Source organism: Diabrotica undecimpunctata, chromosome 7, assembly GCF_040954645.1.
Source record: "Diabrotica undecimpunctata isolate CICGRU chromosome 7, icDiaUnde3, whole genome shotgun sequence".
Lineage (NCBI taxonomy): Eukaryota > Metazoa > Arthropoda > Insecta > Coleoptera > Chrysomelidae > Diabrotica > Diabrotica undecimpunctata.
Genome location: NC_092809.1, coordinates 100,465,346 through 100,480,658, shown reverse-complemented (window position 1 = coordinate 100,480,658; position 15,313 = coordinate 100,465,346). Strand labels below are relative to the sequence as shown.

Here is a 15,313-nt window from a genome sequence, read left to right as displayed (position 1 = left end):
TATAGGTTTTTTTACACTCGAACTTTTAATTGATAATCCTCATGAAGTTGGAAAAATTGCATGCTTTTGTTATTTTAACAACAAGGACTCTTGTTTTTTAACATTTATTAAGCATGATCCAGCATGTTCTTTGTTCTACGTGTATATATTAAATAAATCTATCTGCCTGCGATAATTCTGAGAGGCTTCAAATACGAAGAGGAGTAAGACAGGGCTGGATTTTGTCCCTACTAATAGTTAACATCTATTCGGAGTTCGTTTTCAATAAAGCATTGGATGGTGTTCAATGTGTTATTAAAATTAATGGCATCAATATTGATAATTTGAGGTACGCGGATAACACTGTGTTAATTGCAAATAGTTTCGAGTTACGAAGGCAATTTCGTTTTGGACCCACTTACCGAATCTACGCCTTGCTAGTTGATGATGTACCTTAAATTCTTGCATGAATTGGATTTTATAGGCACGCAAAACAAAATCTTTTCGCAAAATATTCCATAAAGTCGATGGACCGCAAAAACGTTCCATGGTTAATCGAATTACTTGCTCTGATGGGCCATTATATTTACCACAAAATGAACAAAGTGCGCGATACGTATTTCGAATAGAACCATAATTTTCAAAATAAATTTGCACAATTTGGAAGCATTGTTCGGGCGTCAAGTCTATTTATGCTGAAATGTAAAACGGAACTTAATATGGTATCACAATTTCGAGATATTTGTCTTTCATTAGATGTGCCTGTATCTATAAATTCAGATTTCAGAAAAGTGTGGTACCATTCTTTCTACCATGGTAATAACTTAATAACAAAGACACTATATACTTTGATGAAACTTGATAGTAAAAAGGTCTTAATTATATTTGACTTGTCTTAAACTATATATTTCGTATATTTAAGAATAAATTTCCTTTTCGTTCATATAAATTACTGACTTCTGCCATCAATGAACTTCTTTTTACCATCCTAGATAAATTTCTCACTTCGAGCTTTGCACACGGACAGAGAGGGATTAACGCTCTGTGATGATTTTCCGATCCCAATGCACAATTATGTCTGTTCATAGGGAGATGACAGCCACAGCTGCCCGCAGCGTAACATAAATAGAGTCAGTTAACGAAAAAATCATCTAAAAAGAACTACTACTTTAGCTAAACTCTATTTTATCTAGTCTTTACGTTCCTTCGTAGGATCATATATCAACCCAATACAGTAAACGGAACACCCAAAGATTATAGTAGAAGCCACAGTTAGAATGCAGTGTTGGTCTTACGGCGCGCAGCGATACCGCTCATGTCGGCACAGTGACATGTGTGGTAGTTTGGCGAGAGACTTCGTTTCAAAAATCTTTACTCATTAATTTAACTGAGTTAAATAAGAGAAAAAACAAAATAACAAATTAATCCTATAAAAATGCCTGTATACATAAAATATCCAATATCTCGTTAATACTTATATACATTGTTGTGATCTGCTTTATGATGTTTTATTATTGACTAAGACTAATTTAATTAATCCAATTATTTAATTAATTAGTTCACTAATTTATGCAGAGTCATACAATTCAATTACTATTAAAAATTCTCAGAGTGCCTTTTTAATTTTACTTTAATCAGTTTGCTTTATATATCTCTTCTAGTGGGTTCAGTATTTTCTAGTTGCTCATAATCGGGATAGAACAGGAAACGGAACTAACATTAAAACAACATAAATATGCACACAAATTATTATTTATTTTTAATAAGCAATACGGTGAATGTTAATAAATAACTTTTTGTGGGCAATTATCTTTCCCAACAAATTCCTATACTCTAAATTTAATTTTAATTAACAAACTATCTATTGATCTGTTTTATAATAATATCTACTAAAAAATTTACCATATAAAAAATATAATTTATTCACAAACAAATAACTCTTTAAAACTTGGAATCTTAGTTCGTATGCTTATATTTGATTTTATCTTTAGAATGTCTTAAAGTGTTCTTTCATTCAAATTATTTGACTGACCTTTATTTTTTTTTACACCAATGATGTCTCCTCTCGATCAAACCACAGTTCCTTCCTTGATTGATTATGTCCGGCTACCATCAAATCTTTCCCGTTCCCAGCATCGATCCAAACCGCATACCAGCAAACTACTCCTCCGAAAACACAAGCCCAAGCCTCTTTTGACCGGTACTCTTTATTCACAAATTCTCCTTTCTTTCTCAATTAGATCTCGTGGAATATGCAGACTCAAAAGAGGTATTAATCTTCTCGTTTTTGATCTGCTCTCAGCTTCCACCTTTTTCACTAACGAACGAAAAACACTCTTACTCCGATTGACTACACAAAAAAACACGTCTTCTCTTCTGGTCTGCCGGTCACATAAATCTTTTCAATCTCCCCAGACAACCTTCTCAAACTCTCTCATCCCCCATCATTCCTTTTTAACCAATCATAAGCATTCATCTTTCCCACTAATTTTCGATTCAGAAAATTTCCAACATAATATTTAAAACAAATAAACTAATTTCACTCAAATTACTTTTCAGAAACCATTAACAATTTTGCCTTTTTCAACCGAAATAAGCTTCCAAATTCTTGTTATCTCATATCTAAATCTAATTCTTATTTACTTTCGAAAAATGTCCACCGCAAAATACAATTACAAAGTTTATTCCTTAAATATATAATTACACGAATTCCATTGTCCTTTCACTATTCACTTAGTCCTTCAAGGAAAAACTAGTCCGTCACGGAAACAATGTCTTTTCTTATGCTAACGATTACAAATAAGTACAGGGTTGTATTTTAACTTATATGCCCGCTATATATTAAAATAATAAAAAAAAACTCTTTATTCTATTTTTGATCGATAAACTGATCCATAACAACATATATACAAAAAAAATGCAAGTAGTTTACCCTATACGACACGATTAATATATATATATATATATATATATATATACATAAAAGACACAAGAAGATCATAACTAAAATGTACTGTATGTATAATACTAAAAAAACAAGTAAGCATTAAATCTGAGATATTTCTCGATAATTAATACTAATCACAATCCATATAAAAATCGTCCTCATTCTCTGAACCATCTCCTATATTCATTTTCACCGGTTTAATACCTTCCTGCAAATTGTCCACCGCAAATATTTTTTCTTCTACTTTCTTGACGTGGTCCACATAATTATGTCACTGCTCTTTAGATACGCGTTAGTAAGCATATTTTATCAACCGCTCTACGGTTTTTTTCTTTATTATCGTCGTTATTTGAAGCCACATACCTTTTCACTTGACTCCACACCATATAATCGAGTTTAACTCGCAATGGTAAAACGGCAGTCTCAAAATCCTAACGCCATATTTTTCCGCAATTGTTTCAATTTTGTACTTGTCGTACTCGTCTTTAAATGCGGCCGCAGTATCCAGTAATTCACTTTTTAGGTAATCTTTCTCAAGGAAAATGTTCATTTCGATTAGCCAATCCTTGATTTGCCTTTTGTTCCACAATTTTTTTTGGAATTAAAATTTGCGAGAGTGCTATAACGCATTATCCAAAATGACAGCGTTTTCTTTGTCCTTCGGTAAGTTTAGAATTAACGTCTTCTCAAACCATTATTCATATAGATCCCCGTCCATTTCGTCGTAGTAATCAGTGGTTCCGTTCTTGGCCAAGAAAGTCTTTGGGCCACAAAACCAGTTTCGCTTCCAGCATGAAGAAGAACAAACCGATGACCTGTTTGGGTTGGAGCTTTTAGTCCATTAGAGAGATTTTTTATAAAGTCATCTCGTGAATTCTTGATCGTTGTGTCCCTCCATTTCTTTTTGACTGAAGCACCGACGTTAATCCAACACTCTCCTTGTTTCTACACTTGTAGAAACAAGGTTTACATTATCCTTATTTCTCAATGTTTTTAATTGTCTGAGGTGCCTGTGTCTCCAGGATATGATATATTTTCTTTCCATCATTATCGACTCTCGACCTCTTTTACCATATTCAAAACCCACGTCATTTTGTAGCCTACAAAATGTGGTTTTTAAAAAAGCTGGTAGGTCCTCATCATCCTTTACTCTATTCATTATGCTGTCGAGTTGGCATGTTTGGTGGTATGTTTTAAAAAAAAAATATGGGCAATTTTCCTTATTCGAGATTTTACTCCCTCATCGTATATTCTCACGTGAATTGGCCTAGAAACTGTTTTTATTCTTTTTTTGTACCTGTTTCAGGTCGCCTTGCTGGGCCTCTTCGTGGATGTCATAAATTTTGCGAACACTCACACCGCACATTTTCGAAACTGTTTCCACAGTAATAGTCAAGCTGTCACAATTTTTAAGTGCAGATGATAGTTCAATATATTTAACACCACACCGATATAATCTATACCGATATCAGAAAGCCATAATACGAATAGACCAACAAAAATCAAAAGAAATACCTATAAATCCTGGAGTAAGACAATGATGCGTGCTTTCCCCTTTACTTTTTAATGTGTATTCAAAAGAATTGTTTAAAGAGGCATTAGAAGACGTAAATGAAGGCATATTTATTAACGGAGCACTTCTGAATAATCTTAGATACGCAGATGACATAATACTCCTTGCGGACAGCAGAGAAGGAATACAGATCTTGGTTGATCGCATTACCCAATACTGCGAAAGGTATGGAATGGCACTGAATGCAAATAAAACAAAAATAGGTTGCGAACTAAATGAAGAATGGGATAGAAGTATGGAAATAAAACGGCGTATTGAGATAGCTATAAGTGCTTTTAATAAGATGAAAGCAATATTATGCAATGGAAAACTCAACATCGAAATTGGAACTAGAGTATTGAGATGCTACGTGTTCTCTGTCCTGTTATATGGAGTTGAGGTCTGGACAATTACAGAGGCGACAGAGAAAAAACTCATTAACTTTGAAATGTGGTATTATCGAAGAATGTGGAAAATATCTTGGACTCAACACATAACCAATACGAAGACGCTACGAAAATGAAAAAATATAAAGAAATACTTAACATTATAAAGAAAAAAAAAATGAGCTACTTTGGTCACATACTAAGAAACGAGAAATACGAATTGATTCGGCTGGTCATACAAGGGAAGGTGGAAGGCAAAAGAGGACCGGGAAGAAGACGCACGTCCTGGCTGAAGAATCTGAGACAATGGAGTGGGAAAACGTCAATAGAACTTTTCAGAACGGCCGCAGATAGAGTCAAATGGGCCATGATGATCGCAAATGTCCTTAGGGATGAGGCACGTTAAGAAGAAGAACACCATACGTTTTACTTGCACACTAAGAGTCATACCCTATTTGAAATTCACGACAGATAGTGGCAACGGCTCCATGATATAGGTACTTTCATCCGCTTGTGAAAATAAAGTAGAACTGAGCGTTCATCGTTTTTGCCAACAAGTTTGTGGTCTAATGGCCAGTAGCCAGTAGTAATGATAGTCTTTTATGTCTTTTGATAGTTGTGTACGAGTATATTTCAGTGATGTGATTTTTAAATCCGGTCTTGATGCGCCGCTCCGGGCAAACCGGCAACGTGGTCGGCCGTTCTCCCGTAAGAAATTCATTGTCTATCTTACCTGCACTGCATTCTAACTGTGACTTCTACTGTAGTGGCTACACATGCTACAAAAATGACGTTCTGAAGAGACACATAAATATGCCTAAACAGGATACTCCTAATACAGACATCCAGAACATCCGAAATATCCCAGAATACAACAGACAAAGATTCGTCGGTTTAATTTACTCAATTTTACAATTAATTAAGCTCTATGGGCAAATTATATTTCCCTTAATACAATCAGTCCAATTTCTTAGAAATCAGATCGGACCGTTCGACTAGCTTCCACAGCCAACCACTTAACGAGCAATTAAAATTGAAAAATCCTTTTTTCTTGTTGTATTGTTCAGACCACCCGATAGATTTGTGAGTAATTGCAAACATGTCGACTGGCTGGCATCATGATGTCACGTATCAACTTAACTAAATTAACTTAATCAGAATTAATTTGCTGTTAATTTAACCGATGCTCTTCGACCGACAGCGTAGGTTATATAATGTACGTACGTGTCTAATTTTAAATGGGTATGTATCTGTGTGAGAAGGACCCACTGACATGGCCATACCTTTAATTTGAGGTGACTAAAATTTAAAATATGAGATAGGTAGATACTCAAGATTTTAATTAATAGCTGTTAAAGTTTAAGTACGCTTTGCATTGATATTGATTATATACTTCAAGACGTAAAACATTACTTTAAAATTCTATCCGAATCAGGTATTAACCCTTTATTTAACCGGTAACTCTAATATTGAGAAAAATATTTTCAAAAACGTGTTTTTGTCAATAAAATAGTGTAATTAAAAAGAAATGAAAAAAAATTAGACATTTTTTTTGTATAGAAAAACGACTTGTGCCTTTATAAATTATTAATTTTATGAAGGCTATAAAATACTTTGTTTTATAAGTGTGCTATTTTTGTCAAATACTATCACATAAATATTGCGGAAGTCGGACAAATTGAAAACAATATTTCAATGTTCAATTTTATTGATTTTTCTACTGGTGCGAAAATTTACAACTGGTAATATACATAATTTTAATTTTTACAAAAACTCTGTATGAGTACTTGGACAATGTAACTGATTCCTATGGCCTCTGATATATAAAGTTCGGTTGCTAAAAATATTTACTACTTGAAGATAAATTTGTGGACAATCCTAGTTTGTATAACTTTGAAAGCATTAATGTTAGATTAATACAATCGTAAGAACCTTTAAGGTCTAGAAAAAAACATGCTAAATATTTATTTGTAGAAAAATTGAGTTTTATATCTGTTGCTTAGCGACTACATCCATCCATGAGTCAAATCCATACTGAGTGCTTGGCAAAAGATTGTAGTGTTCGACTGTCCATCTAAGACGATTTTTGATAATTATTCTTTCCAAAGTTTTTGTTTTACAAGACAATCGAGAAATGGGTCTGTGAGACGACGAGAAAGTTTTGTTTTTGTTGGGTTGGATAAAAAGACATATCATTGTTTCTTTGTTCAATGTAATTCCTTTCCAGAAGCCAATCATTGAATTATTTTTAGCATTATCGGGGAGGTGGTTAATTATGGAAAAAGTGACATTATCTTTTCCGGATGCAGTAGATTTTGATATTTTAATAACCCAATTCAGTTCTCGAATGCTTGCAGGAATTTCTAGTAATTTGAATTTACTAGAATTGCATAATGTTACGTGTTTTAATTGGTATTGAACGTATGGAGGAGCGAACTTGTCAAGTAACTTCTATTAGCTCTTGATTGAGTGTGTTCTTTAATGATAATTTTTGTTAGCCCTTTTATTAATAAATGTCCATATTTTATTGAGTGGTGTATTTTTATCGATAGTATTTACAAAGTTAATCCATGATGCTTTTTGTTTTTTTTGTTTTTCGGAAAACAGTTTTGACATTTGGCTTGAATGCGTTTAAATTTTATATGATTTTCAAGATTTGAGACAATATTACTTATATTCTCGAAAAGACAAGATATTAAATTTTTACATTCGTCGTCCCACCATACGTAAAGACAGGATTTTAGTTGAAATAATTTTTGAGTAATCATAGCGGTATCTGCAGCTTCGCTAATGGTTTTTGTTAAGTTAATAAACATTTCCAAAAATTTACGATGTGTAGAATCAATGTAGGGAAGGCATTTTTCGAATATAGACCAGTCCGCTGAATACTCTTTCCATTTTGTGGAGTTATGAATTGTGGTTGGAGAATATTTCAAATCTATAGTTATTTCGATAGGGATGCGGACTGTACCTACAGAGTCATTTAGAGGATTCCGGGTAGTAAAGCCTGTTAAATGAGGAGATACTAATGTTAAGTCTATCATTAATGGATGCTCGTTCGAACGCGATGGAATGCCATCGGCTATTGAAGTCGCCACCGATTAAAAGTCTGCCTTTAATTTGGCTAAATAAATTTTTCCAATCTTTGGATGAGACATTTATTTTAGTAGGTTTGTAAACATCGCAAACCTCTATATTTGGATTATAATTTGCTTTGAATTATTTTATACCTGAAAAGAAAATGTTGTTTGCAACTAAAATAGCAATGCCTCCATAGCCGTCACGACGATCAACTCTTAACATTATTAAAACCTTTAGTATAATAATATAAGTTTTTATTTTGGGACAACAGTCTATAAGTTTCGTTAAGAAGAATAACATCAATTGTATGATTTCTAGAAAATTAAGCTAATAATAAGTCTTTGTTTTACAATAGATTGACAGTTCCACTCATCATCATCATCATCACACAACCCTTTACATCCACTGCTGGACATATGCCTTCCTCATTTTTGTCCATTGTACACTTGAGCACTTTTCATCCAATTTCTTGACATTTTCTTAAGATCGTTAATCCAACGAGTAAGAACACAAGCGATTACAAACGATTAAATACAGAAATAAGAAGGAAAATAAAAGAATCAAAAGAGAAATGGCTCGAAGAAAAATGTAAAGAAATAGAAGAATTAGAACATAGACATGATTACTTTAATATGTACAAGAAGGTGAAAGAATTTTCATTCATCCACAAAAAACAACATTGCCCACTGGTAAATAACAACGGAGAGTTAATTCATAACACCAAAGATAAAATAGAAGAATGGGAAAAATTTATACAACAGCTGTTCCGAGATGAAAGAATAGACATTACAATAAATAATGTCACTGAAAGCCCACCAATTCTAAAAGTCGAAGTGGAATATGCCATTAAACAATTAAAGACCAATAAAAGCCCTGGACCTGATGAAGTTTATCCTAAAATACTTAAATTGATCGAAAGTAATAACATTGATTTGTTAGTAATTTTGTTTAATACAATCTACGATACTGGGGAAATACCAGAGGAATGGTTAGAATCTATTTTTATTCCCATTCCAAAACAAGCTAACTCCAGGCGATGCGCAGATTTTAGATTAATAAGTCTTATGAGCCAAATGCTTAAAATTCTATTAAAAATACTTCACAATAGGGTATACAAAAGGTGTGAAAAAGAAGTTGGATACGATCAATTTGGATTCAGAGCCGGAATGGGGACCAGAGAGGCCTTGTTTTCATTACAAGTACTGCTGCAGAAGTGTTACGACCAACAAAAGGATGTCTTTCTATGTTTTGTAGACTTTGAAAAGGCATTTGATCGCGTAAACCATAATAAAATGTTAAATTCCTTGCAGAGCATCAACTTGGATAGCAAAGATCTCCGACTAATTAAGAACTTATATTGGAGGCAGAGTGCCAAGATTAGGATCGACGATCATACATCTAGAAATATTAGTATGAATAAAGGAGTAAGGCAAGGATGCATACTGTCCCCTATGCTGTTCAATCTTTACTCGGAACTACTATTCAAGCAAGCCTTGGAAAACCTTTCCACAGGAATAAAAATTAATGGAGAACCAATATCTAGCATAAGATATGCAGATGACACTGTCCTACTGGCTGATACAGACACAAACTTACAGAGGGTTATAGACCACCTTAAGGATGCTTGTCGAGAGTTTGGAATGAAGATCAACGAAAAAAAAAAACAAAAGTAATGGTGATCCAAAGAAAACAGAATATCCCCTTACCTATAAAAATAAATGGGAATATTTTAGAACAGGTAAACCAATACAAATACCTTGGCTGTTGGATTAATTGCAAGCTGGACCCAGAACAAGAAATTAAAGCGAGAATTGCTCAAGCTAGGGATAGTTTCTTTAAGATGCGCGTTCTATTCTGCGATACACATATAAATATTAAATTGAGATTAAAACTTGTAAAATGTTTTATCTGGTCTGTTCTTCTCTACGGAGTCGAAACATGGACTTTAAAAATAAAGAGCCTGAATAGAATCGAGGCATTTGAAATGTGGGTGTACCGTAGAATTTTAAAAATTCCTTGGACAGCACGAAAAACAAATGAAGAAGTACTAGCGAGACTCAATTTAGAAAAAGAACTATTGAGAACAGTCAAAAGAAGAAAAACCAGTTATTTAGGGCATTTGTTGCGCAACGAGAAATACTACATCCCTCAGTTGATAATAAAAGGCAAAATAGAAGGAAAGCGAGGAATTGGAAGAAAAAAATTGTCCTGGTTACGTAATATCAGAAACTGGACAGGACTTGGATTTGAGGAACTCTTAAGAACAGCTGAAGATAGACAAACGTTTGCCACCATAACCGCTAACCTCCATTGATGGAGACGGCACTTGAAGAAGAAGAAGGGGTCTTCCTCTACTTCTTCTGTCTAACCTCGGCCTCTACTCAAGCAATCTCGTCGTCCACCTTTTATCGCTGATTTGGGCGACGTGTCCGGTCCAGTTCCATTTCAGTGTGGCAATTCGGGAAATTACATCGGTAACTCCTGTTCTTCGTCTTAAGTGTTCATTTCTAACTCGGTCACGAATCGATATACTCAGCATTTACCTTTCAATTTTCCTCTGAGCTATTTGAAGCGTTTTAGAAGTTGTAGCTGTCAATGCCTTTGAGATGTATATATACAGACGAATGTTGAGGATTCCATGGGTACAAAGAGTTACTAATGTTGAGGTACTTCATCGCATGTGTAAACAAAAAGAATTACTAAGAATAATCAAAGAGAGGAAAATGCAATACTTGGGTCATGTGTTGAGAGACGAAAGATATGAATTACTTCAAGTTATACTGGAAGGAAAAGTACAGGGCAAAAGATCAGTAGGAAGACGCCAGAACTCGTGGCTGAAAGACCTGAGGAGATGGTTCGACCGCTCATCCGCAGAGATCTTTCGCGCAGCAGTTTCCAAAACTACAATTGCCATTTGGATCGCCAACCTTCGAAAGGAGACGGCGCAATGAGAAGAAGAAGAAGCTGTCAATGTCAAAGTGTCGGCACCATAGGTCATCACAGGCAACACACATCTTGGTCAAAGATTTTACATTTTAAAGAAATTGGTATATCGCTTTTAAAGATGTCTTTGAGTTTTTCATAGGCTGCCCATGCTAGGTTTATTCTTCTTCGTAGTTCGCATGTTTGGTTGTTTCTTGTGATTTTTATTTCGTGTCCAAGGTATATTTAATTTTCCACCATCTCTACTTCGTTGTCTCTAATATTGATATTTCCGCTAGGTACTAGTCATGGTACCGCTAGGTTTGTCATGAATTTTGTTTTGTAGATGTTTATTTTAAGATCCACACTGGCACATAATAACTGGAGTTCATGTAGCATTGTACATATCTCCTTGAGGTTGCCCGAGAACAAAAATATGTCGTCTACCAATTTCAAATTTGTTAATTTTCTACCGTCAACGTTCAGGTCTTTTTCTTCCTAGTTAAGTTTTTTACAAGCATATTCTAGTACTGCGGTAAACAGTTTAGGTGATAAAGTATCACCCTGTCGGACTCCTCTACCGATTGGGATAGGATCCGTGTTTTTATGTAGTTTCACCGACATAGTTGCGTTCTTATATGTATTGTAATAAAATTTACCTTGTATATCGGTAGTCAATGCGGCATGCTTGTGGTGCTTCCAGGATTTTGTCAAATTCTACTGTGTTAAGGCTTTATAAAAATCTACAAAAGCCAGAACGAGTGGTCGATTGTATTCGATAGTCCTTTCTATTGCCGTTTTAATGCTCTGTAGGTGATTATTTGTTCCAAATCCGGTACGAAATCCCGCTTGCTTTATTGGTTGGAAGAAATCAAGTTTTTTCTCAAGACGATTCGTTACTATTCTTGTACGGAGTTTGTATAGGTGACTAAGAAAACGTAGATAGGTCTGTAGTTTTCTAATTCATGGGGATCTCCTTTTTTGTACAATATAATTACCTTAGCATGGTGCCATTTGTCGAGTATATTACTGTCCAAAAGGCACATGTTAAAAAGTTTTTTACTTTTCTTAAGTAGGCAAGCTCCACTGAAAAATATTATTTTTTCTATGATTCTCATTACTATCGTTGTCTGATAAACAAGACAGTATGTTTCTGATTTAATTTTGAGTGACTTTTTGTAATTTAACCGAGACTAGATTGCGGCCAATTTGTTTAATTATTGTTTCTAAAGCAAATGTAATTTCTTGTAGAATCCGCAATTGTATTTTTTCTTTATATGCCATAAACTTATTATCACATGAGTTAGGAATTATAGGATGTGACACTGGTTTTTTTGTTGGATATGGCTTTTCGTTTAAGATAATTAGAAAGAAAATAAACATATAGCATTATTATTATATTCTTATTTATATTATCCTTATTCCGTATAAACTCTTTAAACTATATTTTGTTACAGATCGCGGGTGGCGGTGGCAGAGGTATGTTCTGCTACCATTGCCCGCCCGCACTACATCCTGGAGCACCACAGCCGAGATTGCCCACATTAGAATATCCATTTACACCTACGCATCCATGTAAGTATTAAAATTACATATATCTATATAAATTTCAAAATGGCGAAAATATACCGAGTTGAGAAAAATTCTACTTAGATGAAACTGTCAAGCTTAAATATCTTGTGTTGATAATTAGGAAACTTTCACAGAATAACGTTGTTTATTACTCGATGGACTCAAATTATTAAACAAACTTGTTTAAAATATTTCCTATTTAATCTTAAGACCAATTTACTCTTCTTCTCATTCACTTCTCTTCACTTTAGCAACAATATATATCAATAACGTACAGAATATAACGTACCTCTATAGGGTTGCTTCTGAACTACGACCGTTACTATACAGCTCCTTTGATATCTATACAGAATTTGTCAAAACTTGGTAAATACTGCATTCAATGATTATTTACTTTAAGGTGTAAGAGTTAAAAAAACAACAACTGACTCATCATACCGTAAGTTATGGTCTACACCTATTGCGCTCTCAACCTTGATCTCTAACACCATCGTGCTCAAGGGGTGCATGACAGAGAGAAAAATTGTTGCCTAAGAGGGCTGGCGAACTCTATAGCGTTTTAGCCTTGATACGGCATGAGATCACTGCGGTGACGTGATTCGTAGAAATAAAATGGATACGAGCAAAAAGAGATGGCACAAAAATTACTTATAACTCTCCTGAGTTAACAAATAATGGGAAATATAGTAGAGGGATTACCCAGACTCTATCTCTCTCTCTCTCTCTCTGCCCCAAAGAGGTCTCAATTATCAATCAAAATAAAACAGGCGACACAGTAAGGTAGCTTCTGTCGAACTTACTGTTGGTACTGGTTTGCTGCCAACGTGATAAAAAATCCCTAGATTTAACTTTATAATTGGTATTAGTTTTATAAGGATATTTTTTATTTTATTTTTGTTTTGCTTTTTGGGCATAATAAGAGCTCGCTCTTCTGCCCTTATTTGTTATATAATAATAATAATAATATACCGGGTCCAAATACAAGATCTATCAGGTGTTGGCGAAGCGCTTATATATAGCGGATCTGCCGAAGTCTTGACGAATTGTAAACTATTTATTGTTATATGTACAATCAGTCAATTGGGCGCAATCGTACGAAAGTGAGTTACAGAGAAGAAACAACGGCTTCGGTGAGAATTATTAGTTATTTCTTTTTCGGATTTATACCCATTATCATCTAAATTCATTGAGCCCCATGCTCTTCAATTTGATCATGGATGAAATCATCAAAACCGTAACAAAAGAAGAGGATACAAAATGGGAAACAAAGAAATCAAAATACTTTGTTACGCAGACGATGCAATATTGATAGCCCAAGATAAAGATAGTCGGCAAAGACTGGTTCACAGATTTAACATAAGAGCAAAAGAATTTAATATGACAATATCAACTCAGAAAACTAAAACAATGGTAGTCATCAAAGAACCAACCAGATGTAAAATAGAAGTTGACGGCATCAGTATTGAACAAATAATGGAAATAAAATACCTGGGAATTACACTGTCTAGCTATGGATACCTGGACAAAGAAGTGAGAGATCAAGTACAAAAAGCAAATTGACTGGCAAAATGCCTTAATAAAACTATATGGCGAAACAGGCACATTAACACTGAGATGAAGTCAAGAATTTATAAAGCCAGTGTAAGACCAATAATGACATATGCCTCAGAAACAAGACCCGACACACCCAAAACGCAAAGGCTACCTGAAACGGCGGAGATGAGAGTACTGAGAAGAATTACAGGAAATACGCTGAGAGATCGAAAGAGAAGTGAAGACATTAAAAGAAAATGTTACGCACAGTCTATAAATGAATGGACACAACATAGAAAAAAAGAATGGAATAACCACATAAGCAGAATGGATGAGACCCGTGTCGTCCATATAGCAAGAAATAAGTTACTAATCGGCAGAAGAAGTATCGGACGACCGCGCAAAAGATGGGGTGACAACCTTCCATAAAGGTATTAATCCGCCAATGAACAAGCAGAATTGCTTATAAAGACGAAGAAGAAGAAGAAGAAGATTATCTTAATTCTTCTACACATGAACGTGTCTTTAATTTAGACCTTATTCACTCTATATCTATCGTCTTCTTTTTCTATATTCATAATATACAATACTTGAAGCCAAGAGCTCACAGACATGCTGAAGCTCAAGCTCAGAATAGTAATCTAAAAAATATATAAAATATAAAAAAAAACTCCATAATCTTCAGACTTTCCGCAGAAACTCACTAAACATTTAAGTACTTGAGTTACTGAACATCAAATCAACGTTTTACTAAAGATGGTACATACAATTATAGTGAAATGTATACAATGTACAGATAAATAAACACATGGGTGGTTCAACCAAAATATGATCCACGCTTGGAAGATATAATTTTATATAGATCCAAGTTTCAAGGGAAAATTTATTTTATATCCAAAAAACCTTTTCATTGACATAATTGCATTTACATTATTATTTTACAGAACAGATCCATAAAAATATTTCGTCTATCCAAAATGCAATAATATTTCGTCTGGAAATGTCTTAAAAGATTAAACGTTGAAGAACTGACCGCGGGTCAAAGTTGGAAACTTTCAAAGTGAATTTGCTCTAGAAACGAGATAACTTCATGTAACATAAATTTTGTTAGGATTATTGGGTTTACAAGAAGCTTACGACATGCCAAATATCCGCTAACTAAATATCATATGGTTTATGTCGTCGCCAGCTCAATTTGGAGAAAATGCTTTTACCGTAGACGTAGGATTCTTAATAAAGCGTCTTATATATAAACATATATATATAAACATATATATATAAACATATATATATAAACATATATATATATATATATATATATATATATATATATATATATAT

At 34.1% G+C, this 15,313-nt stretch overlaps 1 protein-coding gene across 1 annotated transcript in view; it reads left to right on the top strand.

Annotated features, from left to right (window-relative positions):
- Nucleotides 1-15,313, top strand: part of Drgx (Dorsal root ganglia homeobox) — a 294,960-nt gene that overhangs the window by 63,430 nt on the left and 216,217 nt on the right. The window contains exon 2 of the mRNA XM_072537882.1: nt 12,325-12,442. Within this exon, the coding sequence (XP_072393983.1) occupies nt 12,349-12,442 (94 nt within the window). The 5' untranslated portion in view covers nt 12,325-12,348. The remainder of the gene's footprint in view (nt 1-12,324; nt 12,443-15,313) is intronic.